Source organism: Pseudoliparis swirei, chromosome 2 (assembly GCF_029220125.1).
Source record: "Pseudoliparis swirei isolate HS2019 ecotype Mariana Trench chromosome 2, NWPU_hadal_v1, whole genome shotgun sequence".
NCBI lineage: Eukaryota > Metazoa > Chordata > Actinopteri > Perciformes > Liparidae > Pseudoliparis > Pseudoliparis swirei.
The window spans coordinates 12,376,755-12,403,522 of NC_079389.1; the positions used below are offsets into that span (position 1 = coordinate 12,376,755).

The following is a 26,768-nucleotide window of genomic DNA, read 5'->3' on the forward strand; positions in this document are numbered from 1 at the left end:
ATGGGTGGATGGAAGCTTGTTGAAGAGAAGAATCGAAAGTTCTGAATGCTGCTGCGGCACGCTGTTCTGACGCGAGGAGTGTGAGTAGCAACTGCAGACCCGCTGCATTACCATACTCACTCACACGCGCACACACACACACGCACACACACACACACACACACACACACACACACACACACAGGAGAAAGCTTTCTTACAGGCAGAGCTGAGACACGACCTGTTCTGGTTGTGAAGCAGTCACATGTGCACTCCAGCACCATTTGTGTTAAAATGTGTGTGCGTGGGCATGGTTTGCTACAGCCTTGTGTGAGTCTTCTTCTTCATAAGATGTTTCATTCGTCTGTGTATTCTTCTTTTTTTTATTTTTTTTACGTGTAACAAGACCTTCCACAGGTGTGCGTAAAATGTGTGTAACCAATGTCTGTTCATGCACCAATGCGCTCCATGTATTGGTGTGGACTTGAGTAAGTGTGTGTACGTTTTCCTGCACAGGTCGGTCCTCTCCATTTTTCCCAGTCCACACTTCCTCATGGAGCCATAGGTGCGTATCATTGGATCAGTAGCTGCTGCCTGCCACACTGTCCAATCGCATCTAGGGAGAGAGAGAGAGAGAGAGAGAGAGAGAGATGGGGGATGGAGGAGAAAGAAAAGAAGAGAGGGAGATTGATCATTTGAACGTCCTGGGCCTTACAATCCTTTAAGAGACGCTTACATGTATACTAAATCTAAAACGCTTGAAGAAAAAATCATTTCCATATTTTTTTCGGACTGAAGGCTGGATTTTTTCTTTTCTTGTTTGGGTTATTCCCACCCAGGAGACGGTCCATCGCCACCACCACCACCAGCACCAGCAGCAGCAGCAGCAGCAGCAGTAGAGGAATATCTCCCAATATCCAATCCCAGGCACGTCGGATAAACTGCAGCAGCGAAAACACGAGGCGAATGTTGCGGTGGACGGGAACATGGTCCGTGAGGTTCACTGCTCTTACCCTGGCTGGGTACGTTACATCCGATTTGTCTCGTGTGGTTTTGTATCTCATTTTACTGCAGCGAGGATGCAGGTTGAGGCTTTGCATTTGAGTGTGAGTGTGAGTGTTTTTTTTCTTTTCCCCGTAGTCAGCGCAGATAGAGATGTAGTCAGGTTATTGTACCTCACAAGCAAGCGGTTTTTTTCCTCCTACAGTTGTTTATTTTCTTCTCTTATTCTGTATAAGAATGCAACGCGGATTCATCTGTTTTTTTCTCCACGTAAACACATATAAGGGGAGGGTGGCAGGCGGGTTTGCCTTGATAAATGGAGCGTTATTCATCAGCGTGTGTGTGATCACCACTGGAATGTTAACGAGCACCTTGGACAGCCAACACCAATACAATCTAACATGGGAGGAGCGACAGCACTGATCATGTTGACACTCTAATATCTTTTCTGCTTACTATGGTTGTGGGTGTGCGTAGGTGTGTGTGTGTGTGTGTGTGTGTGTGTGATTACACAGAAATTGATGCTGCTGCTCTCTCTGCGCGTGTGTACGTGTTAATATTCTGCCCTCAGGCCCTCTGAGCGAGATAGCAGTGTTGGCTGGGGAGCAGCTGTGTGTGTGTGTGTGTGTGTGTGTGTGTGTGCATGTGAGCATGTAGAGAGATTAAGAAAGTGTGTGTGTGCGCATCTTTGGATAGAGAACATATGTGAGTGTGTGTGTGTGTGTATTATTAAGAGACATAAAGAAGTGGTGTGTGCATACATGTGTATGTGCATGTGTGTGTCACAGGCTTCCTACCTTATGCTACATGCAGGTCAGGCGCCCTGTGGTGTATTCAGGATTTAATTAAGCATGTGACGTGACTCTCCATCATCTACTCCAGCTCACAGCCCCCCCCCCTCTCATTCCCCAACCCCCACCCCCACCAACCAGGTCCTGTGATCTGTGAAACAGTGTGTAGTGAGGATGTGACATTTGTCTGCAGCTAGCAGACACACACACACACACACACACACACACACACATACATACATATGCCATTTATGTGCGACACAGTAGCCCTGACAGTCTGACACACGAGTTAAGCTGAGCGGACAACATCTCGTTTGCTATATCTATCGCTCATGTATCTATTTTTAACGTGAACATCAGCGAGGTACCACAGCCTAATTTTCAGATTTGACGTATACATTTACTGTGTGTGTATGTGCGTGGCATTTTATCTTTTTCCACACCATAATTATTCTATTGAAGACTAATTAAATCCTTCTCTCCTCTTTCCATTTCTCTGCCTCTGTGTCTCTTTTCCAGGAGGCAGTTTGGGCTTGTTATGGGGATGACCGGAAGGAGAGAGTGACAGAGGAACAGTGATGCTACTGTTTACATAACGAGGGACTCACACATACACGTACTCACAGAGACACAAACACACACACCTACACGCACACACACACACACCAACACACACTTGCACACACACACTTGCCCACGCATGCTCAAATCGCCCATCCAGGACATACACACTTGCTTAAACACTTCCACACATATATACACACACAAACACACACACACACACACACACACACACACACACACACACACACAGACAGATACGTATTCAAGGGACTCGCTGACTTAGTCACCACACACTCAGAGGCACAGATTCACTGACTCACACACAGGACCAGACACAGACAGACACACAGAAAAGGAAAAGGTTGTTTGCAAGAGTGAGGACTGTGTGTTGTGTGTGTTGTGTGTGTTGTGTGTGCTATGGCCAAGCTGAGCAGCAGCTGTGTGTAAGTGTTGGATAGCTCTAAAAAGTCAACACAGCTGTAAACCTCCCTCTCCCAAAGGCCCTTCCGCTCTTCCTCCAATTCTTTATCTCCTAACTTCCCCTAAACACGATCATGTCCAAGTCGATGACCAGAAGAACTCCCTCTCCCTCGTCTCCTCTCCCGTCCTTCTACTCCCCATTTGGGATTCTATCCGTCCTCCTCTCCCTCTGCTTCTCCCTTTCCCTGTATCCGCCCTCCTCATCGGCGCAACAGACTGTGCCCGTCATCTCCACGGTGCAGGGCCGTATCCGTGGCATTCTGACCCCGTTGCCCTCCGACCTCCTGGGGCCCGTCATCCAGTACCTCGGAGTACCATACGCAAGGCCTCCAACAGGAGACCGGCGCTTCCAGCCGCCCGAGCCTCCTTTGCCCTGGCCAGGAATACGAAATGTGACGCAGTTTGCTCCAGTGTGCCCGCAGTCACTGGACGAGAGGAGCATGTTGGGAGATATGATGCCGTCCTGGCTCACGGCTAACCTGGATATAGCTGCGACGTACCTCACTCACCAGAGCGAAGATTGTCTCTACCTCAATATCTACGTGCCCACTGAAGAAGGTGAGTGAACCCAAAAGTGTGCACAGACTCTCTGCAGGGTAATAATTAGTATAACATGTTTGAGTTCATTCACATGTAAGGTGAAAACAGAGGAGCAACAAACAGTTGTGGCATCCTTCTAATGACCGCAAGATGATTTTGAGGGGTGATGTATCATTAAATATGGAATTGCAGAGTAAGGTCACAGACACATCCTTCTTGAATAAATAAATAACATATATTTTTAAACCTGGAGCACTTTACTCTCCACCCCTCTTTGGTTGAACCAACACTTAATATGCAGACACCTGCGTCAGTCGCCAAGGGGTTTACGCTTTTACTTTTGGAGGAAAGTGGGAAGGACACAGACTCACTCATGCATACATATTGGTTCATACACATGCATGTGACCCCGCACACAAACACACAAACACACGATGGCAAGCATGAGCACACTCACTGCCTCAATTTATATCCACCCACTGAGAAATGAATGAAAAGAGATTCGAAGCATAGAGAAGCAAGAGGGCCCCAGACTCATCCTGCTTTTGTATGTATGAGTGATTAAAGGCTGAGATACATACAAATGGACAGGTGGACAGTCAGTCCAACCCCCCCCCCCCCCACACACACACACACACACACGTAAATATACAGTCGGAATGAACATTTATTCAAACAACAGACAGAATGGAGGCAGAAGGGAGGTGGGTGGATTTGAGCTTACACTCACGGACAAAAAGAGATTCTGTGTAGCACTGGCATCAGGTGCTTCAGTGACGTCCCACAATGTCAGCCCATATGTTGCTGTGAATCTGTCTGTCTGTCTGTCTATCTATCTATCTATCTATCTGTCTGTATTTATTTTTTTATTATTATTATTATTATTTATTTTTTTAAATATACACTTTTATTAATCCCTAAGGGGAAATTAGTTCTCTGCATTTAACCCATCCTTAGTTATTAAGGAGCAGCGGGCTGCGGTGAAGCGCCCGGGAAGCAACTGGGGGTTCAGTGCCTTGCTCAAGGACACTTCGACTTGCAGCTAATGGGGAGAGCGGGGATCGAACCCATGACCTTGCATTCGAAGGACAGCCCTCTTACCCCACTGAGCTACAGCCGCCCCCCTGTCTGTATTTCTATCTATCTATCTATCTATCTATAATCTTCTGCTTCTCTCTCTCTCCCAGACATCCATGAGGAAGGGGGTCAGCGGCCGGTGATGGTCTACATCCACGGGGGCTCGTACACAGAAGGCACTGGCAACATGATGGATGGCAGCGTGCTGGCAAGCTACGGCAACGTCATTGTCATAACCCTCAACTATCGCCTCGGAGTACTGGGTAAAATTATATCTCTTTATATCGAATATATCTTCTATATTTTTACGATTTGCTGAACACCCCGGTACTTAAAGGTAATATATATATTCGTATATTCGTTTATTATGGGTGGAGTTGCATTAAATAAAAAATCCCCCCCCCCCCAGCATCACTGTTAAAGCAGACCTCTTGATTCCATATTCCAATATTTTTTCATCCTATTGAGTTATTCTGCAATCGAGATAACTCTGGACAGAAGCATACCTTTTGGGCTCGAGCAACCAGGAAGAAATCTGTAGTGAAATAATCCACATTTTGAAATGACTGTATTTGTGCTTCAACACCACACTCAACCTTTGTGCAAGAAAAAAAGCAAAACAATTACTGTCAAGCTGCTCTGGGTATTCTGATAATATCACTGCAGTATTATGCACCCACACTATGGTAATTTACTTACTGTTTTGGGCGATGAATGGATAATAATTGGAAATGCAATGTTCTCTCATCTTTTGCATTTATGTAGGGAATTTAGCTCTTTTATAGAATAGCTATATGAATAGATGCATCACCTGCTAGAAGACAACGAATCTCAGAGGAGGTGGTGTGGTAAAAACATCATATGTGATTAATCAATATCTAACTTAAGTTTGAAATCATATAATTGACTGTAATGGACATCTTTTCTTACATAATACCACCGTCAGTGTTGCTATATCAATTCAGTTTTAGTCTATATTTTGCTTTGTGTTGTCAGGTTTTTATTGGTGACTTATGTAATAGTAAAGAGCTATTATTATTATTGATGCTATGCAAATGCTGTTTCTTTTAACAATGAGGATTATTCATAGTTGTTCCTCACTTTTAATTTGACACGTTTCTTTACATTTACATTATATTCATTATCTGGATTGTGTAATCCTTCAGTAAGCAAAAACATGTGTAAGTTGTTTTCACCCAGAGTGCCATTTAGTTTTTTAAGTGAAAACATGTTCAGTTTGGGTGTCCCAAGTGGAAATAAACCCCCTGAAGTAATGTTTTCCACTACAAGCGACTCAAATGTGATCCTTTATACCTCCATGACTCTGACTCATTGCTCTCTGAACAGTGAAGATCTGATTCCCTGTGGTTTTTCTAATTTTAGACATCTATGCAAAACACACTGAATAAATAGAATATCTTAGAATCCTGGTATTTAGTTTTTTTGCATTTACTTTATGAGTAGTTTGTGTGAGCACAGCATAACTTCATATTAAGTCAGATACACAAGCTGCACATCACACCACTGGTTGTGTTAAATCATGTCTTGACTCATATTAGGAGTTACTCTTCTTTAAGAATTAATTTGAAGAGATTAATGAAAATGTGTCATGAGGTTAATAAAATATGAGCATGTAGTATGAATTTAGCCCATTCAACTTTTTGAAAAATAATTTAATCCACATACTATTATTTCTTTAACCCTTGTGTTGCCTTCGGGTCATTTTGACCCGATTCAATATTTAACTCTCCTGTCGCCTTCGGGTCAATTTGACCCGATTCAATGTTTAATGTCGGTGTTCTTTCGGGAGTCAACAAACAAACATAAAGTACCTCACACTTAAACTTGGAAAACAATATTAAGTCTAATAATTTTCTGGAGATTTTAATAGCTGGGGTCATATTGACCTCAAGGGTAAAATATGTTAGTAAATAGAAAGGTAACAGGAGGGTTAAACATTGAATCGGGTCATATTGACCCGAAGGCGACAGGAGGGTGAAACATTGAATCGGGTCAAATTGACCCGAAGGCAACACAAGGGTTAATCTACTTGATTCTGTGGATTTAACATTGCAGACAATGCCATTATACTTACATTTGAATAAGGCATTTGATCAATTGTATGTAGATGTATCAATCGAAATGTACTTCCTATAAGAGAGCAACGATAAAGTAAATATTCGTACAGCATTTGACTGTTTTCCTGTAATTATGTAGTATAATTATTTAGTTTTCTACATTTTTAATTCAGTTTTAGCACATTTTATCATGTCAACACACCATTCATGTTAATACTGTATGAGAGATATTTCTCTCCCAGATGGAAGGTTAATCCTGGGTAGTCAGGAGTAGAGTTGTTGGTTTTCTGAATTTTCCAGACATTTTTTAGATTAAGATTGTATGTGATGGCATAAATCTGCATTTGCTTTGTGGGTGAAACAACAATTTAATTCTGACCTTGGGGTTAAAACGTCGCTGCAGCTGTGATCAACATATTGAGCTAAACAAAGCCAATCCAACATGTTTCTTTTTGTCTTCATCTCCATCCTCTGTGTTTGCACCACCTCCAATATGATCATCATCATCATCATCACCACCATCATCATCTAGCAGTGTCTTCTTCTTCTTCCTCATCATTGTCATCCTAAATTGGATGCAAGAGGTGAGCCCATGCATTCAAAGTGAATCTTACTGTGCTCTGCTGGAATTGGGGCATTTATTTCTAATAAAATGATTGAAATAGATGAAACTGAAAAATATGAAAGTACATCAAGTATATACAGTATATATGAAGATAATTTAGAATTTTCTTTACAATGCCATTTTTTAGAATGTAGATACATTTCTGACACATTTCACATGTGATGTCTAATTTTAGCAGTGTTCTTTTTCTTGCTCATTACACTCTTGCAGTCTGTGTCGTGGAGTGAGCCATTAGGATCCTTGGTTTTACTTAACACCGTCAGCAGTAAAGGGAATAAGGGATAGCTGCATAGGTTTATGTTGAGTTGTGTGTAAATTGATTTTCCTTCACCCGAATACGGTTGTACCTTTTATCATTTTATCCAATTTGCAAGGGATTTTAGGCGAGGTGCATCATTTTTCATTAACATCTCTTCTACGGTAATAACATGCTTTACAAAAAGCATTTTTAATCATACATTAATTAATCTTAACAGTGGGAATGCCACGATGTGGGAATCACCTCCCTGCGTGTTTGTATTGGGAGATGACTTTCCATAAAGTCAGCAGGACAAACCTTTTTTGATCGACTTATTATTTATATACCGTTTAATCAATTCTCATTGTTTTTATTATTTCACAAGTCATTGGACTTAATTAGAATGTGTTGTGTCTGAAGGATTTCTTAGTACAGGTGACCAGGCAGCAAAAGGGAACTACGGCTTGCTGGATCAGATCCAGGCTCTGCGCTGGGTGAAAGAGAACATCGCAACCGTCGGAGGAGACCCGGGCAGGGTCACTGTGTTTGGATCGGGGGCCGGGGCCTCGTGCGTCTGCCTGCTCACCTTGTCTCACTACTCTGAGGGTAAGGAAGAACCAATGCACAAAAAGCCCACTGACCTTGTGAGTTTGAGTCATTTGAACTTATACGGCACGGATGTGGAAAGGGAGAGACAGTTGGGAACCTATTATAGTTGGCAATCAGGTGGGTGCTCTAGAAGCTGAGACTCTCATGGTTATGAAACCTTTCATGGTTTCCAGTAGATCGATACAGCTTTCATTTACTGGTAGAAATGCCTGAATAAACCTTTGAATTCTCTGAATAATACAGCCTACCCGTGACTCATATAGCTAACAGCTGTATTATTTTAAATGCACACTGTCTATATTTAATATTTTTATATTTAATTTAATTTGTCATTAGTATTGTGTATTGTGTATGCATATATGTTATACAGGACTGTCTCAGAAAATTAGAATATTGTGATGAAGTTCTTCTTTTTTCTATTATAAATTAAACTGTATATATACATATATATTTTATTTTATATTTTACTTTGTATACTCCTATATCTTTCATCCCTGTTTTTTATATTTTATTTTTTATTCTTGTGTGTTTAGTTTATTGGTGCTGCTACTGTGACGACAAATTTCCCCTTGGAGATTAATAAAGTATATATCTATCTATCTATACCTACTTGAACCAGATGCTCTAACCATGATCCTTTTGAATAATGCACTGAGTCCAGTGTTTTCCTGCCGTGGGAATAGTTCTGCATCTGTTTATGCAAATGTGCAATGGATGCATTCATGCATGTGTGTGCATGTGCATCCATGAATGTATACATGTGTGTGCCTTAGTGGATACGCTTCCTATGCTCATATTTGTTTTTATGTATGTGTGTGTGTGTGTGTGTTCATGTGTGTCTCAGACCTGTTTCACAGAGCCATCATCCAGAGCGGCAGCGCTTTAGCCAGTTGGGCAGTTAACTACCAGCCAAGCAAGTACGCCCGGCAGCTTGGTGAGAGGGTGGGCTGCGGCATCGATGACAGCACCCAACTGGTCGCCTGCCTTCAGGGCCGGAGTTACCGCGAACTTGTAGAGCAGAGCATCACGCCGGCCAAATATCACACGGCTTTCGCCCCAGTGATTGATGGTGACGTTATACCGGATGACCCTCAGATTCTGATGGAGCAGGGAGAGTTTCTGAACTACGACGTAATGCTGGGGGTTAACCAGGGCGAGGGCGTGAAGTTTGTGGAGGGCATTGTGGACTCAGAGGACGGCATCACGGCTGAGGACTTTGACTTCGCAGTATCAGACTTTGTGGATAATTTGTATGGATACCCAGAAGGCCGAGATACGCTGAGGGAGAGCATACGGTGAGTGAGTCTGTACATTTCTGAATGTATTTCAGGAACAGTTTCAAGAAAGAATTTTCTTTTTTTACATTTTGTCCAGAATTGGATGAGAGCAATTCTACCACTCTAATGAATGTTTGGTAAATATGAAGCGATAGTAAAGAGATAGTTGGCTAAGACAGACAATAGCGAGCCTGTCTCTGTCCCAAGGTAACTAAATCTGCCTCCCAGTATCTCGATACCCAGTATACTGATTACAACGTTATCACTCATTACTTTCGGGAAAACAAGCCACAGTGTGAAAAATTTGTGTTATTTCATGAGGTTATGTTGTTGGACCATTTCATCTAACTCTTGGCAAGAAAGCCAATGAGTGTAATAGTCAAAAAGATTCCTTCAAATGGATGTTTAAAAGAATAGATTTATTAACTTTAGCAACAATGAAGTATTTGTTAATAGCTAACTAGAAATGTGTACACTAAAGGTTCATGTACACGGACTGGGCAGACCGCGACAATGCAGAAACCCGACGGAAGACTCTAGTGGCGCTATTCACAGACCACCAATGGGTGGCGCCAGCTATCGCCACAGCTGACCTCCACGCTCAGTATGGATCCCCCACCTACTTCTACTCCTTTTACCACCACTGCCAGAGTGATGCCACGCCGCCCTGGGCTGATTCTGCCCATGGTGATGAGGTACGTTGATGTGAAAGTGCTGTATTAGCTTTCCAGAGATAACGTTAGGGACAGGACATGATATTAGAAATCAAGGAGACGAGTAAAGATAGGACTTTTTAGTTTGGGTACTTCACACTGAGGCAAAAATGAAAGTGACTAATCTCCCAAAAATGTTGGAAATCTTAATGCGATGAATCTGGAGCTCTCGGTTTAGATTAACCGTGAAATGCTGCTTCATATTGATTTTCTTCAAAGTGCTTCATAAGTGGAATCAAGCAATCCTCAACAGCACAAAATAGTTGAAATGTTTACTGAAGGTTTTTTTGCCGCAGGTCTGATTTGAAAGCTCTTGTATATTTACCGCTGTGACGATTATAGTTTACATTACATTACATTACATGTCATTTAGCAGACGCTTTTATCCAAAGCGACTTACAATAAGTGCATCAACCAAGAGTACAAACTCAGAACAGCAAGAAACCAGAAAGTAACATTTCTTCAAGAAAGTCGAACTACAAAAGTACCATAAGTAATACCATAAGTAATACCATAAGTAATACCATAAGTAATACCATAAGTAAGTGCCATTTCAGTGCCACTGAAGTGCTAATCTGTTTTTTAATCCAGATATAGTCGGAAAAGATGTGTTTTTAGTTTCCGGCGGAAGATATAGAGACTTTCTGCTGTCCTGATGTCAGTGGGGAGCTCGTTCCACCACTGAGGAGCCAGGACAGCAAACAGTCTGGATTTTGTCGAGTGATTAGCTCGAAGTGCAGGAGTCGCAAGTCGATTGGTTATTGCCGAGCGGAGTGAACGGACTGGGGTGTAAGGCTTGACACACACTTTCCTCTCTATGTTGTCAGCACACAATACAAGACTTCTTACACAAACACTCTTGATTTCAATATTGTTTTTGTACACTTATGTTCAGCGCACTGCATATGTTTATGTGCATGCATTTTGTGTTTGTGAGGGTGGATGTCACTATAGATTATTGGGGATAACCTATCAAACTGAATATGGATTTAGTGACTTTAGGTTCACTACAGTTACACATAAACAGTATTTATCTTTACTAGGATGATGTTTGAATGTCATGATTCAGTGATGAGAATGAATGTAAACTGTTGGCTCCTACCGTACGCTACCCGACAATATGTGTGTGTGTGTGTGTGTGTGTGTGTGTGTGTGTGTGTGTCCACGTAGGTGCCCTACGTGTTTGGTGTGCCCATGGTGGGACCCACTGATCTGTTCAACTGTAACTTCTCCAAGAACGACGTGATGCTGAGTGCTGTTGTCATGACTTACTGGACCAACTTTGCCAAGACTGGGTGAGCTAATAAAATGTTCACTGAGACGTTTGTTTCACGAAATCCTGCTATACTGACTATACTGTCTGACAATCAAGAGAACAAGAGCAAACAAAGCACAGCTTCAGCATGACTCAGTTCTCTTTATTTCTGCCTTCTTAGACACAGAAAACCGCTTCTAATTTTGGCTACCATTATCTTATCCCGCCCACATGTAGAACATGTCTCATGATAACGAATGAAAGCCAGGCTAATTAATCAAATTTAAAAAAATGAAAGGAAATGCACGGTTGTCAGAAAGACATTATCCTCCATCTTGGACGCGCTGCAGAGACAAGGCTTTGGCAACGCAGACGGTTGTTGCTGTAACTGTGGACAGCTCACTCTCGATTTTACAGGAACAAATCTCCTCCAGGGTCGAAAAAAGTCAGCAAAGACTCAAGTCTGTGGTGTCATTAAGATGAACAGCGTAGTGCCTTTCTCATACATTCTCTTTATGTGTAATTTGGTGGACTGATTGATAGTTAACATGACCATGGAGTGTAGTTATCTGGCAGGGTTCACACAAAGAGAGGTCAGTCGAAAATGCACAGCATCGAGGCGATGATAACAGCTTTCGATTTGCATTAAGTAAATGTCTTTCCCACAAATGATGCATGGGGAAATGCATTGGCGGCAATTAGTAGGAATTTGTGCAAGATCAGCCTGAATCCATTTCTCTATATTCTTCTCCCATCAAGATAAGTCACATTTGAATTGCATATGCACAAATATGAAATACTGGATTTCATTTGAAATGGAATTAAAAACAGAGTGAAGCTGTGATTTAATGATGTGGGAGAGGAAAACAAAAATAATGAGCTGACAGGCAACGGATAAAGTATTTTCTTTCAAATGGTCTCTGAGGTCTGTCGAGAAGACAGTACTTTAGATACAATTAGGAAAGCACCACTGCAGACTAATTTTGGCAGATTCTCTGTCATGTCAAAATCTGGATGTTCCCTTTCTTCTTTTGGTGTTGGCTTGAGGAAAACCAAGGTCATGTCCTTAAACAAGGACTGATGGGTCACTCTTTAATAATCTTCTATTCTGTTCTGATCTTTTCTCAATTACATTTGAATTAAATTAAATTACATTACATTTTATTTCATTAAAGCCAGTTTAAGGGCTTTACGGGCATGAACATTAAAACAATATTTTGTACAAAAGCACCTTACAAGAACTACGGTGAATAGACATCGATCATAAATTCACACATATATACACAAAAAAACATTGTGCAGCCAAATCACATCTTTCTGTCCTAATAGAATGTGTTGTTTTTCACTCATCTAGTTATGTGAAGTTTGGGATGAACACATCAAATTTCTTCAAGTATTCCCCTCTGATATTATTATTTTAGTCACATTTTAGCAGGAAGAGTATCTCAGTCTCTCCTCTCCTCTCCTCGTCGCTCTTTCGACATCCTCATTCAGTCATGATCACAACTGGTGCAGTGTTACGGACAGCTCATTAAATACATTAAATCAAAATTAAAATGATCTGTCTGTGGCTAAAAAAAAGTGTCTACATATCCAATTTGTTAAATTGAAAGTGAACTGATCTGCTCAAAATACTACAGTTTTAGAAAAGATCCACATTAAAACTTTAAGATCCCCGACAGTCCACTCTGATAAGAGTACCTTTTATCTCTCCACTCTGACATGATATACAAGATAAAAGTAATTGTTGAGGGTGGACCCTCTTTCTGTTGTCCTTGAAGTGAGAGTAATTACCACTAATTAATCCAATCGAGGCTCACTCCACAGAGGCTTCTTCAGATTTACAGAGACATCTGGAGTCTAGACCTTGATCTAAATCACCATAGAGCCTTGCTATCTCACAACATACAAAATGAGGACTGCGCTTGTACATATTTTGACTCTGGTATTTAAATAAAAGACGCAAAGTCTTTAATGCAGGTGCATGAAGGCCATCACGTTGCATCCAGTTAGCTGTCTCGAGTCTGAAGCCTGTGCTGTGATTGCAGAGCAAAATCACAATGGAGGGTTGTTAGGATTTCAGTGCGCACTTCAATTATCAGTGGAGAATTTTCTCTGGAGAAAGATTTCACCTGGTTGAGAGCACTTTGCATGGTGATGGCACTGTGTGACAGCTACATTTAAAGAAGAGGATATGATGCTCCTTACTTTGTAAGTCGCTGTGTATAAATCCTCAGCTTGCGTGCGTGTTTGTTTGGTCTTTATGCTCGATGCCTTCTTTTTGCGCCTTTCATAAGGCGTTGATTGACGAGTGAGCACATAGTGTGCTCTTTCATTCACGTCTTTTTTCACTGCTCAAACAAACAAGTCGTAAATTGTCAAATAAATGCCTGTCCGTATGCGTCAGGAAGGTGATTTTTCCAGATATCTTCACAATGCAACACATATATCTTTAGAGGCGCAACTATCCACACACAGCCGCAGGCGTTTCACCTGTGCGTTATGTAACTGAAATGTTTTGTAACGGACTTATTAATTGGACAAAAATCAATGATCTGCAACTGAATCCCCTTTGAGCTACTATATGTTTAAAGAGAAATGAAACCTGTTTTGCTCTGAGCAAATATTTCTTGCCGCAGTTTGGGGTCTTGTTCGTTTGATATTGATTTAGAAAGATGAGTGCCAGCTCTGGTGAAATGATTGGAAAAAGTCATATCCAGAGATATATTTTAATACGACATTTGACAGCAAATATTTGGGTGGAAACTCTGTTCTTTCTCTCTCTCTCTCTCTCTACATACATATGGATTAAAACATAACCAAAAAAGTACATTACAACCAACTCATCCAGATGATTAAATAACTTGTTAATGAACTATTTATGTTTCCCTCTTTCTAGTGACCCAAACCAGCCGGTTCCTCAAGATACTAAGTTCATCCACACTAAACCTAACCGTTTTGAAGAAGTGGCTTGGTCTAAATACACCCCTAAAGAGCAGCTGTATCTCCATATTGGCCTGAAGCCCCGTATCAGAGACCACTACCGTGCCACAAAAATCTCCTTCTGGCTCCAGCTGGTCCCTCACTTGCATCATGTTAATGAGCTCCTCCAATCGGTGTCCTCCTTTACCCACAGTCCCTCTCCACAGGATGACACTCCTTATTCTTACACAAAGCGTCTAGCCAAAGGTTGGCCTCCTAGTAGTACACGTCATCCAGGTCCACAAGGAGGTACTCCACAGCCGCCAGAGTCTGCTTTAGGCCAAGGGGGAGAGGAAGACGGGGTCCGCGTGCCCACCGAGGACTACTCAACTGAGCTCTCAGTGACCATTGCGGTGGGAGCTTCCCTGTTGTTTCTTAACATCCTCGCATTCGCAGCACTGTTGTACAAGAAAGACAAGAGGCGTCTGGAGCATCGTCGGCCACGTCCACTTCCTCCCCCCAGACGAGACATCACGCCCGGAGATGTCGCGGCCCACCTGCAAGGGGAGGGACTTCGGTCATTACAGGTGAGTTGTCTATTCCTGCATTCATTGTGCTTGTGTGTGCATTTCTTTTTACTATAACTGAAGCCACAACGTGGAGTGTGTGTGTTCTTCTGGATCTACATTTATTTTGTGGGGGGGGGGGGGGAAATCCTGCTGATTGTAAATAATTGCACGCGTTATTATGATAATAGATATTTTAAGTAGCATCAAGCCATTTGAGGTTGAGACTGAATAAAGTACTTTCTTGCCAGTGGAGAAGCTGCCAGTAGAGCTCTTCTGCAAAACACAGCCTGTCATCTCCTGACATTCGCAGTGCAAGGATGTGTGCGTTTGTGTGTGTATGTGTCAGTGTGTTTTGAAGCATGTGCGTGTGAGAGCTGTGTGCAATTTCCAGAATTGCTTCCAATTGCGTCCAATTCATCCATTTGGCCTCTTTTGAGCTCAGTCAATGGCTTTGAAATCTCCCACAGTTAGACTGTGATGTCAGATCTCTAAAAGATAAAGCAGTCACATACTGTTAATTGAACCACATTAATGTAAGTTGACATTGCAGCTGCTTTTATGATTGAATTAGATTATTTGAAATATGGTTGTGTGGTGTTTTTAGCTTTTTGGGCACCAACAGTAGACCTGACGTGATGAGGAAAAATGTGATCTTTAAAAAAATCGTATTGTTGTTTGGTTTGCCAAATCCACTGGAAATGATTTTAAATAAGTCAGACGTGGTTTAATGATTATGACGAATAGCAGTGGCACAGTTTGACTGTTGGATGATGGATCTAAAGCAAATCTGACTGGAATAAACCATAAACGTACTCACACATTTTAATGGGTCATAGTGGTGATTTTCAAACCGTATGCTTGGAGATGTATTTGCTTGATTGACAGATCTCCAAGCCAATTAGTGTTTGCCAGTTACTGCCCTTTACATTTTTACGTGAAGATTACATAATATATATATATATATAATAATAATAATTCTTAATTATCACATTGCATGTAAAGCTAGGTGATAATTAAGCATTATTAGATAAAGATCATTGGTAGATTTCATGTTGTTGTATAATCATTTCATATTAGTTCTTGTAAATTGTATTAAAAGATGAGTCAGAAGTTTGCGTTTTACACATAACAATGGAACACAGTTAATTTGATTTGATAACTGATTATTCATACATTCACCAAACAATGATTGACTTCAAAACAATTCGCAAACATTGCCTTATAGCCTAACCATAATAACATGGAACTTGATTACAGCTGAAATTAAGAATTGATTCTTTAAAAATAAATCAGGAACTATTCTGATTTGTTGCCAGAACATTCTCAGGTTCCAGCTTCTCAATTGTGAGGATGTTCTGATTTTCTTTGTTTTATATAACTGTTAATTGAACATATTTTGGATTTTAACAAACCATGCAATTTGAATATGTTATTTTGGACTTGCTGAAGAATATTGTATGTTATAAAATAGTAACAAATAATTGACTAATTGAAGAAATTAATTGGTAGATTCATAGACGATGAACATACTTTGTGGTCACAGCCATGATTGATTATGTAATTATTCAGTTTATTTCCTTTTATGTTTCTTTGTGTCACCATTGCTTTATCTCCTGACATTTCCTCACCATTCAACATTTCAGGTGAAGCAGCTGGAGTGTGATGCTGCGTCAGCAGACAAGAGGAACAACACTCATCGCCATCACATTCTGGATACGCTGGACGCCCTGGACGGCTTGGACACCCAGGACATCTACAGTACACTGGACACCGTGCGCCTCACCTGCCCGCCCGATTATACCCTGACCTTGCGCCGCTCACCTGATGACGTCCCGCTCATGACCTCTCTGACCCCAGGATCACTGCCTGTTACCCCGGCGACGCCGATGACCCCCATGACGCCTGGATCCGTGGTGGGGATGAGGATGGGGCATCCACACCAGGGATACACACACCATAGCCCGTATAGTAATACGCACTTGCCACACACACACATCTCCGCACACACACACTCCACCACACGTGTATAACTGCAGCAAGATACTTGCACACACAAGGAAATAATTACAACACACAGACACACTAACACACGCACAACCACACACACATGTGCACGCACACACACAGACACACAAACACACACAGACACACATACACACACCTACACACACAAAACAAAAGACTTAAATACCTCTACTAATTACCCTGCAGGATTGTTTCAGATGGAGTGACAGAAAGACATTTTCAGTAACAGGAAGAAAAGACAGACAGCTGTGTGTTGCACGTCGGGAACTAAAGACAAACTGGATCCCGGGAGATGCAGTTCTATGCATCATTTGCTCATAACCTTGAACGCGATGAGCCAAGGCATCCATCAAATGTCTCAAAACCTGCTTTGGATATTAAATCTCCTGCTTTTTCTACACCTGAGGAGGAAGAGGAGGATCGCTGTGGCAAAAGGGTCAGTTACGGATCAGTTTACATCTCCTACTGTACCTGTGCTGCACGGTGAAGCAGTGCAGAGACTGATCAGAGCACACGCAGGTGCAGATGCAGATGCAGAACACAGCTAAGAAGTACCACACACAGACTGCTGATGTCAACTTGAACAACCTGTGAAATGTGAATGTAGCATTTTTTTCCATTAAAAGATCAAAGGCCCTATCTGCCAAGGATCAAACTAAGCTGAATAGAAAATAACACATTTTAGGAAGAGATGGATGTAAAGAAAGACAGAGAGGAAAAGGGGATTGGAAAAAAGACAACGTTAGCTGAAGGAACAGTTCTTCAGAAGATTTTATTTAGAGGGATTTAACAGCTGTGAGAGTGAGGAAGATGAAGAGAGATACTGTAGAGTGATATGGAAAACACAGGAATGCAAAGTGTGCCAAGAGACAGAAATTAGCTTCAGAAGATGAAAGGGCCTCTGAAGAGTTGTCAGATTTAGTGAAGAATCACTCTAACCAGCTACGTGTTAAACTCTTGTAAATAGAAGGGAAAGTTACAGATGATATATTATGATTTAAAGCATTTACCTGCTATTGCATTAAAACATGACTTATTTAACCACATAAATGCTTTCATTTCAGATATTACTATATTATTGTATACGTGTCCTGAAGCAGGGCTGGTTGTCTTTCTATCTCACCCACTGTAGTATGTACACAGTACTTTTATTTAATGGCTATATTTGCTATGCAGTCATTTCTATAATTCTTAACTGTGTAAACATCTTGATACTTGTTTAGTAGTTGAAGTGTAGGCCATTTTCACACCATCTACTGTCTATTTGTTTCTCTATCTGATGACGAGCTAGTACTGTGTAGATAATGCAAGCTTGGTTTGATTGAGCACCAGCCAAAAACCACGACCCGATAATCCCTTCCTATTGTCCTTTCCCCTTGCTCCTAAAATGTCTCTTCAATGCCTTATCTTTAATTCCTATACGCCCAACCTTAATAGGTGCAGCCTCTGCAGTCAAGGCAGACAGGTGGTGATGATTCAGGAGGTTCCAAGTCACATCTTACCAGGGGCCCTGGTAATTCTAGAAGAGCCCCTTCTTGAACTACCTAATGCTGATTGAAACCTTGTTAAAGTGAGAATTTAAAGCTTGACATTTCTCCACAGTGTCCAATAATCTGTCGAACCCATATTTTAAAGTCTGGAGTTTGGTTTGCTATCTGATTAATTATTTTGAGCCACAGTTGATTAATCAGCAGCAGTCTGGGTGGAGCTGAGGAGGGAGGATCAGGGTGGCTTTGCTTGATAGTCTGACTTGACATTGAAGGCAAACACAACTCCAAACGTACCGTTTTTTTCCTCTCCTTAATATCTTCTGTAGCTATTATTTTTTTTAATTGCCACATGCTTTCGAAGAAGTGAAATGAATTATTAAAAAGCCACCACCAACATCTTATGCAAATAATGAGTGATTTTATTTGAGAAAGAAGTCAAAGGTTTTCCTGCTGACTTGACGCAAAGCAGTAACCAGCAGTGAGTGCTTGAGGGCGGTGGTTGTTTCTGCGTTGCGTCATTATAATGAGATTTGAAGCATTCAGAAAATGTATTTCAACCAATTCTTATTGACAATTCATGTGCCAGAGATGTAGAACTGCCATGGCTGCCATTACGAAATAACAAATGGTGAAACTCTGTCTCTGTAGGTTACTAAAGTGAAGGTACAAACCTTAGAAGTCAACTGAACAAGAAACCCCGACTCCCAAACCCTGATCCTAACCAGTAGGCTAACCAAAGGCCCTAATCGTGATCTTGTAACTTCCCTGTTTTATCTTCTTTTCCTGATAGCCCTACCCCCCCCTCCCCCACCCCCAGCCTCATCTGTGCGACTACATGCAGCTTTGTCACAGTGTGGCCTATTTAACCTCCTCTCATCCTAAGTAACTTCTTCATGAGAGATTTTAGTTAATTGTCAACAGAATACATGAACAGTGAAAGCCGAACAATTTGTGGATGACAAGCAAAGAAACTTTTATAAAATGATATAAAAATAACATTTAATGTATGTTTGATTGACTGCATATTTCTTTCATATGGGTTTATTGACTCAGCGGATGGCTGGATTGTGTCAAGCATAAAACATTTTTGCTGCATTTTTGAAAAATAAAAATATCAGTATTTTACAATTTATGAGCATTTTAAATGTCTTGTATGTCTTAATTTAGAAGATTTATTTTACTGTTCACAGGAATTTAGAGGAAATCTGGGGGGTGGGGGCTTTGCTTATTGCATCCTCTGTTTTTAAATTTAAGGTGATTCCTGACCACATAATTTGGCAAGTGATGCACAGTAGACGTATGAAATTAACAGTTCTTTTGTTTTAAATTGGTATTTGAGTTTTGGTTATCCCAAAATTATATTTGTAACAAATTTGGTAGAATTTACACAGATCCTGAAAAACTTTTTTGGAGACCCATTTATTTTCTTTCTTGCCGCCCATTGTGAATCTAAAGCTATAGCCGGGACACGGTGTGCCTAGATCAGCATTAAGAGTGAAAGGAGAGGGGAAGTAGCGAGCCTGGCTCTGTTGAAAGGTAACAAAATAACCAGCACAATTAAAGCTAACCAATTAATTTAAAAAAAAAGTGAAATATTCTCGGCTGGGATTATTGACTCCACTAAAACAAGACCCCCAGGAAGTCACTGCTTTCGAGAATTAAATAGTTTTAGTCCATATTCCCTGTAAAACCAACAATTGTACACTGGTTTTGTACATTTTGATAAAACAAAAACATTTTAGTGGACTTTCAGTGGTGCTGTCGGCAGACTTTTTTGTTCTTTAAACTGAGCCAAGCTAACCTTTTCCCACATATTTCATTATTTATTAAACTAAGCTCATCAGCAGCTGCCCGCCTGCTTCATGTTTAGCGTACAGACACGAGTGCTATCAATCTTCTCTTCTAACTCCAAGCAAGAAAGTGAAGAAGCTTATTCCTCAAAATGTCAAACTATTCCTTAAGATTTAAAAGCAATGTTAAAATAATTCCAGATGGATTATCTTTAGCTTTTCTCTGGAGAGCACATGTTGTGCAATTACTTAAGTCCTTACTGCAGCAAAATAGAGAGATTTTTCTGTAAATCATTGGGAATAGAAGCCCCTGCCAGCTGGCCAATGAGACCCTGTGAGATGTGAAATAACCAAATTGGCTGATTTCCAGACCAGATTGATGTCTCCTACAGTGTGTCCCCGCTCTAATCCCATTAACTAGATATGACTGCAGTTAATTCGATTTATGGCCAGCAACACATTAGAAAGCACAAGTTCAAGTTGTGACCAGGTGTTTCTTTGTTTGATGTCAGCGCGTGCAGGAAGGGAAGAAGAAGCCAGAGTAAGCTGAACTGAACTGAACTGGAAAATCATTCTACATTAACATTTTAATTTAACATTTCTAGAACCCCGGCCTACATGTTGGGACAACTTTTTTACAATATCAAAAGTCACTTGGGCAAAGAAACACATTTTCTACCAGTTTAATTGAACATATAATAATTTGTACCATTCTCTCTTGAATGGTTGCACCATAATTGTGGTTATTTCACAATGGTGGTTATTATGTTTAACTGTAGAAGTGATGAAGTCCATCTGCTAAGTGCAGCTCAGAAATGAAGTGTGGACAAAAGATGTTTCCAGATGGTGGAGATTGGAACATTTTTACAGACCCTGACTAATATTTAAAAACTGAATGAGAAAGCATATAGAGACCATTTTGAGGTACTATTTGGTGATTTTTGATAATTGCTAAATCTCAAGTTTCTATTGTTTGGTGGAAAGTCACCTTGGTCCACATCACTTGCTGGAAACAAAAACCTGGTCAGTGAGTTTGTTGTGTCTTGTACTGTAGCCGACATGTCGCTGAGTGGAGGTGACATGAGCTTTAAGCAGAAACCGTCTCAGGCACCTTGTGAGTGGGATGTTTTACCTCCTTGGTTCAATCAAGACTGAACTATTTTCGGCACAGCTGTTTTGAGGTAGATGCTCAGCACGATAACATGCTAACAATTTCAGTGTAAATATGCTAACATTTCGCAATGTTGAGCGTGTTCACCTGGTTTTGCAGCTACTTGGTCAGGGGGTCAACCGGCATTGTCATTTCTAAAGCTGGTGAAATAAAGGAGACTAAATATAAAGGTTGCACGGAAGGAGGCGAGGACGTTAACAGATAAGGGGAACTCATTAAGTCATGGAACACAGCCTGGTTGTTTACAGGCTGCCAGGCTCATTGTACTTAATCACTCCTGCCAAGCCCCCCCCCCCCCCCCACACACAAACTCACACTCAGACACATATGCAAATGCTTACTTCCACACCTTCGAATACCACATTGCTCTAATGCGCACACACTGTGCACATTTTGCCTGACAATGCATTTATCTGCACGTACACACACACACACGCACACACACACACACACACACACGCACTGCTCCTTGCCTCATAGCATCTTGAGTCATTCACTGATGCGTAATTTTCTCATGGCTACACTATCCCCGTCTTATCTCTTCATAGTTCCTTTCGCCTCCCTCTTGCCTTCCTCTTCTCAGTACTTTGCTTCTTTGTCTTACTCCTGGCTCTCATCAGATTGGTCGGCCAACTCCCCCCCCCCCCGATGGGATCCCTCTTATCTGACAACCTTGAGATGATCTCCAAAGCATCATTGCAGCCGAGAATGTGAGGTCACAGATTCTCCAGCATCTCTTTCTCCTCTTTTCTCATCCGCATGCGCGGCTTGTTCCAGTCCGCTCTGCACCTCAACGCTTATTTTCTTTTGGGTTCTCTTTCTTCCATCTAATCTACCCTCCTCCTCCTTCTTGTCCTTTCTCCTCCACACTGTCTCTCTCTGCGTCCCTCAATTGTTTTCCTTTTCACACTGTATTTCTCGCCTTCTCTCCTAACATCTATCTTTACCTCATCGGGTCTCATCTTCTCTCATCTGATCTTCACTCCATCTCTGCTCCTCTCCTCTCAATTTTCCACAATTTTCTTTCCACATCCCCCCTCCTCCTCCTAACCCTCACTCTCCATTTTCTTTTGCTTAACTCATTTACTTCCCTCCTTGTTTTTCATCCCTGTTTTCTTCACTCTCTCCTCATCTTAAAAACTATGAAAAGCTGTGATACAAGGTTCTTTTGTTGTGTGTGCATACGTGCTTGCTTTTGCACGTGTCTTGGTTTTTGAGTGTGGGTATTATTGTGGGGATGTAACATGCCTAAATATCTTTCAAGCAGCCAAGACGAGAGCCCTGCAGTATTTTCACTGTCAAATTAATTACAAGTGGGATGCTTTAGTCTGTTTTTTGGTTTTCTGTCTCACCTTTTCTTGTGTTTTTGACCATGTCTCTCTCTCTCTCACCTCTCTATTGCTATGATTATATGTCTGCTATGTCTGTCTTTCTGACTTTCCTTTTCAAAGACCCTTTTATCTTTCTGTCTGTCTGGTTGTTTGCTCCATCAGAGTATCTCTGTTGCAGAACTGCTCCATAATTCAGCTTGCTCTGATGCTCACTGCTTTCCACAAAGGAGCGTAAACAACGGCAGTGACACACTTGGTCCAGCTGAGGTCAGCATTGTTACTGATAATTAACAGCAGGAGAGGATGCCCTATGGATTAAGTTTAGGGCAACATTTTACCCAAATTGGCTATTTTAGTTTATTGTAGTTCATAACAACTATATATGTGAACTGTCTCTTTAAAGCTTACTCCCTCCAAGGAGAATCGTACTAGACATTTCTGTCCAGTTGTGCATATTCCTCTGTTTTCAGTATTTTTTGCAGAAAAGCACAATGAGTCAAATTGTTTTGTGAAGCATCTGCTGGTAAAACTTTTTACAGATGGATCAAATTATAAAAATCTGTACTACACATATAGTTGATGGTTAAAAACTGTATCTCAAATACTTACTGTCACTCTATCTTTCCTTAAAGAGGGGTGGAGGAGAGTGAGTGTGTGTGCGTGTGTTTTTGTGTACCATTTCCATGGACATTTCCTGATCTGTGTGCACTCAAGTAGAGACAGAGTGAGAGATAGACAGATGAAAATACAGTCTGTGTGTGTCTGTTGGCCTGGGATATCATTCAGACAGGAAAGAAGTTTGGCATTTACTTTCCTTACTGCAAAAACTCTCTTATCAAACACACATACACGCACACGCACAAACACACACACACACACACACACACACATGCCCCCCCCCCTGCACACACACACACTGTAGGCCCATTACCAGGGTGTGAGCTATCTGTGATTCGACAAAGATAAAATCAGATCATCTTACACCTTGCAGCCTAACAGTTTTTCCCCCTTAGCAAGCAGAAAACTAAAGTTATTTCTGTTTTCTTTTTGCTGGATAAATTCAAGTTTTCATGCTGCTGCTTTACACTAAACCACAATCTCTCCCCAAATAAGAAGGCAACCTAATTGGTGTTGTATGTGACCTCCCATGTGATACTTGAAGGCCACGTTCTCTACGTTTCAAGGATGAAGCTAATCTCTGTATTCCCATTGGGACTCATTTATACATTTTCACTGTGTTTGCTATATTAAAATGAGCTGAATTACCAGGTGTAATAAATGAATGCAGAGAACACCTAATTGTCGTTGTCTGTGCTATTGCTCATTTTCTGTTATCCTGCCACATTTCGCTGCCTCAGCCATGGCGTGTGACTACCTCTACAAGCTTCCACCATTTTCCCTGAAGAGCTTCATCAGGTGGGTTTATCCTTGTCTTCTCATCGAGTGTTTGTGTTAGGTTTGGCCAAGTCGGTCCGTCTTGTTTGCTTTGACTAAATGAATTGACTATACTTGACTTTACTGGACATGATGGGTCGGGTTTTAATGTTTTTACAGTCAACAACTGAGGCAACATATAGTAAATTGTTGTTTGCTGGTTAGCAGATCACTTCCTGCAGAGCACACAATAAAACCTGTAGGTTGTCTGTACAGCCAGTTGTTGTCTAAGTATCTACTACGAGCATTTTTGTTTTGATTATTTACCAAATCGGAGCGTGAACCATCAAATCAATGTCTGCCTTATAATCGCTACAGAGCACCCTGAGGTACTGTTCTGTACAAACAAACAAATGCATGTCAACTCCTGCCAGTTAGTGTAGAATGCTACAGCCATCCCTCTCCTCAGCCAAGTGATGCATTGATTTGATTCAAATTCTGTATTCTCGATTAGGCTTTGATATTTACAGCATATACTTACAATAGCTCACACTGAGTGTATTTATTTAATTTTATAGTATTAGCATTACAATAATATATATCCACATATATTTATACATATATATATATATATATATATATATATATATTCTTTAACAGGCCTTTTTTTTAGCAAAATCACATTTTCCCTTCCTGAAACTGAATGTTGTGAACCAACAATGTTGAACCTTTTCTTCCTGTTGCAGTACAGCTATAGTTCTCACAGGAGTTGTTTTTGTCACCTTACACAGCATTAGCTCATTACCCATACACGATGCGGAGCACCTCTGGCCTCAGTGATTTCTCTGACAGGACTCTTTTAGACAAATGGCTGTGCTTATGCAGTCTGGTCATGTAGAGACAGATGAGACAAACAGAGTCACTATAGCCAGCCAGGTACTGTGCTGTCTGAGTGCTGATTCACTCGACAGATGCACAACCGCAGTCCACAGAGACTCATCTATTCCGAATCTACTCCCGACCTCTGCACAGCCGTCTACATTGTCGTGGATGGAATGTGCATCTTGTAGCTGTGCACACGTAAATCAATTTTTTTGTCCATGTGCACGAGTGTATGTGTTTCTTCTGTTTGAGTGTGTATGTGTGTGTGTTGTGTAAAGTACAGCCAGGTGTTTTTCTGTGCTGTGATGTAACTCAGTTGAGTAGGTTTACAGCTGGGAAGGAATGATAACCACCTGGATGTGTGTGTGTGTGTGTGTGTGTGTGTGTGTGTGTGTGAGTGCGCGCGACTTCTCCAAATATTATACACACTCTTAATGTGTTATAATTTAACAGTATAACCATTTACATTTGTGATAATGCAAAGTTGTCTCAGCCCTCAGCTTCCTGTACTAGATACTGGAGTATTGCTGACAATGTTCACACCTTTAGTTGTGTGATCAACAGCCTGTAGCCTATACAAAACACCCCAGAAACCAAAGCACGAGTGGATTCAGTTCCTGCATCAAGTCCAGACATGTATTCATATAGCAAAACAACACAACACGCTTCACAATAACAAAAACCCTGCACAATTAAAATGATTATAGCTGTTGTAGTATTAACCAATAACGGCAACTTTCTTTCAATCTGGGGAATTCAGATAAACAGTCCGCAGCGAAATGTAATCTCAGAACCCACTAGCTTCTGAAGATTTAGATTTATATTGGTTCATAAAATTATCTTGTAAATTAGGCTACTCTAAATTGCTGATCGGACTGTAAACAATAAGCAGCGCATTTAAAAAGGAAAGTGTTGACTCGGAATTCTGCGAGCTATACCGGATCCCTCCCAAAATATAGCCCCTCCCCCTGAAGGTGTATCTGTCGTCGTCAGCCGATGGGGTCCGGGATTGGTTGCCAATTGACTGGAAGGCAACGCCCTGAACACCTATATTATACATAATACAGAACATGCAATCCGAGCAAAACTCATGCGTAAGAAATCTCTCCCAAGGCAATTTGGTTTAAACATGAAGGGTAGAGCACCACTGTCATTATTAAAGGGATATTTATTTGTTTTAATATCTTATCTTGGTGGCAGCAGGAAATGAGAATCCCCTCCGCCCCCGCCCGCCCAGCCTGTCGGTGAATATGGCTTTGTTAATTTTGTATTCTGCTCCTCAGTTTTGATGGTGATGCTGATATGACTTCCTACCAGTGCTCATGCTCCGCAGCAGAATACTGATAATCTAAACAAACAGGGAGAATCTGCAGTATCTTAATTAGAGAGAAGGTGACACTTGTCTCTGGTGGAGCTCTGCTCTGTGATTCAGGCATCAGAGACAAGTGTGTTATTGTCTGGTAGAGTCGTTCTAAATCTCTGCAATATTTAAATGTTATTCATAGCACACCCGTGCTTATCTCTGACTTTGTGTGCGTGTGTGTTTCAGGGTGAAAAGACAAAGTCGACGAGCTTTTATTTGATTTACTATATAGGCTGAGTGGATATATGTGTGAGACAGAGGAGAGATAACGACACAGAGTAAGCCATGCAGAGCAGAAAGAGAAGAGAACGAAAAGAGAAAACAACAGATAATGACTGTGTTTGTTCCACTCGGTGTGCCATGGCTTTATCATAGATGTTTTGAAGTAACTGTATCTTTCCAGATGTCAGGGGTCAAACCCTGTTGTCCTCTACTGCAGAGGTCAAACTCATATTCTTCTTTGATGTTAAGGTACCCTCAGTCGCTCTCCACCCTGTCCTTCTCCTCCTCCTGTTACCTCTGCCGCAGAACACTAGGAGAGCGGCAGTCTTTCATCTCCCACCTTGCTGCCTTTTCTCATTCCCTGTTCCCTTTTTCCCTTTATTCTCCATTCTTTCTGCCAG

The 26,768-nt window shown here is 41.3% G+C and overlaps 1 protein-coding gene across 1 annotated transcript; it reads left to right on the forward strand.

Annotated features, from left to right (window-relative positions):
* Positions 1–2,802: 2,802 nt before the first annotated feature.
* Positions 2,803–19,352, forward strand: LOC130208239 (neuroligin-4, X-linked-like). Its single transcript, XM_056437259.1, has 8 exons — positions 2,803–3,374; positions 4,544–4,696; positions 7,795–7,980; positions 8,828–9,278; positions 9,742–9,955; positions 11,144–11,268; positions 14,128–14,737; positions 16,363–19,352. Exons 1-8 carry the CDS (start codon positions 2,891–2,893, stop codon positions 16,747–16,749), a joined length of 2,610 nt encoding a protein of 869 aa, XP_056293234.1. The 5' UTR covers positions 2,803–2,890; the 3' UTR covers positions 16,750–19,352.
* Positions 19,353–26,768: the final 7,416 nt, after the last annotated feature.

What these genes read in the sequence shown, in the direction of transcription:
- LOC130208239 (XM_056437259.1), top strand. Translation starts at nt 2,891, where the DNA reads ATGTCCAAGTCGATGACCAGAAGAACTCCCTCTCCCTCGTCTCCTCTC. An exon ending in CTACGTGCCCACTGAAGAAG is followed by an intron (nt 3,375 to 4,543) that starts GTGAGTGAACCC and finishes TCTCTCTCCCAG; the next exon opens with ACATCCATGAGGAAGGGGGT. An exon ending in ACCAACTTTGCCAAGACTGG is followed by an intron (nt 11,269 to 14,127) that starts GTGAGCTAATAA and finishes CCCTCTTTCTAG; the next exon opens with TGACCCAAACCAGCCGGTTC.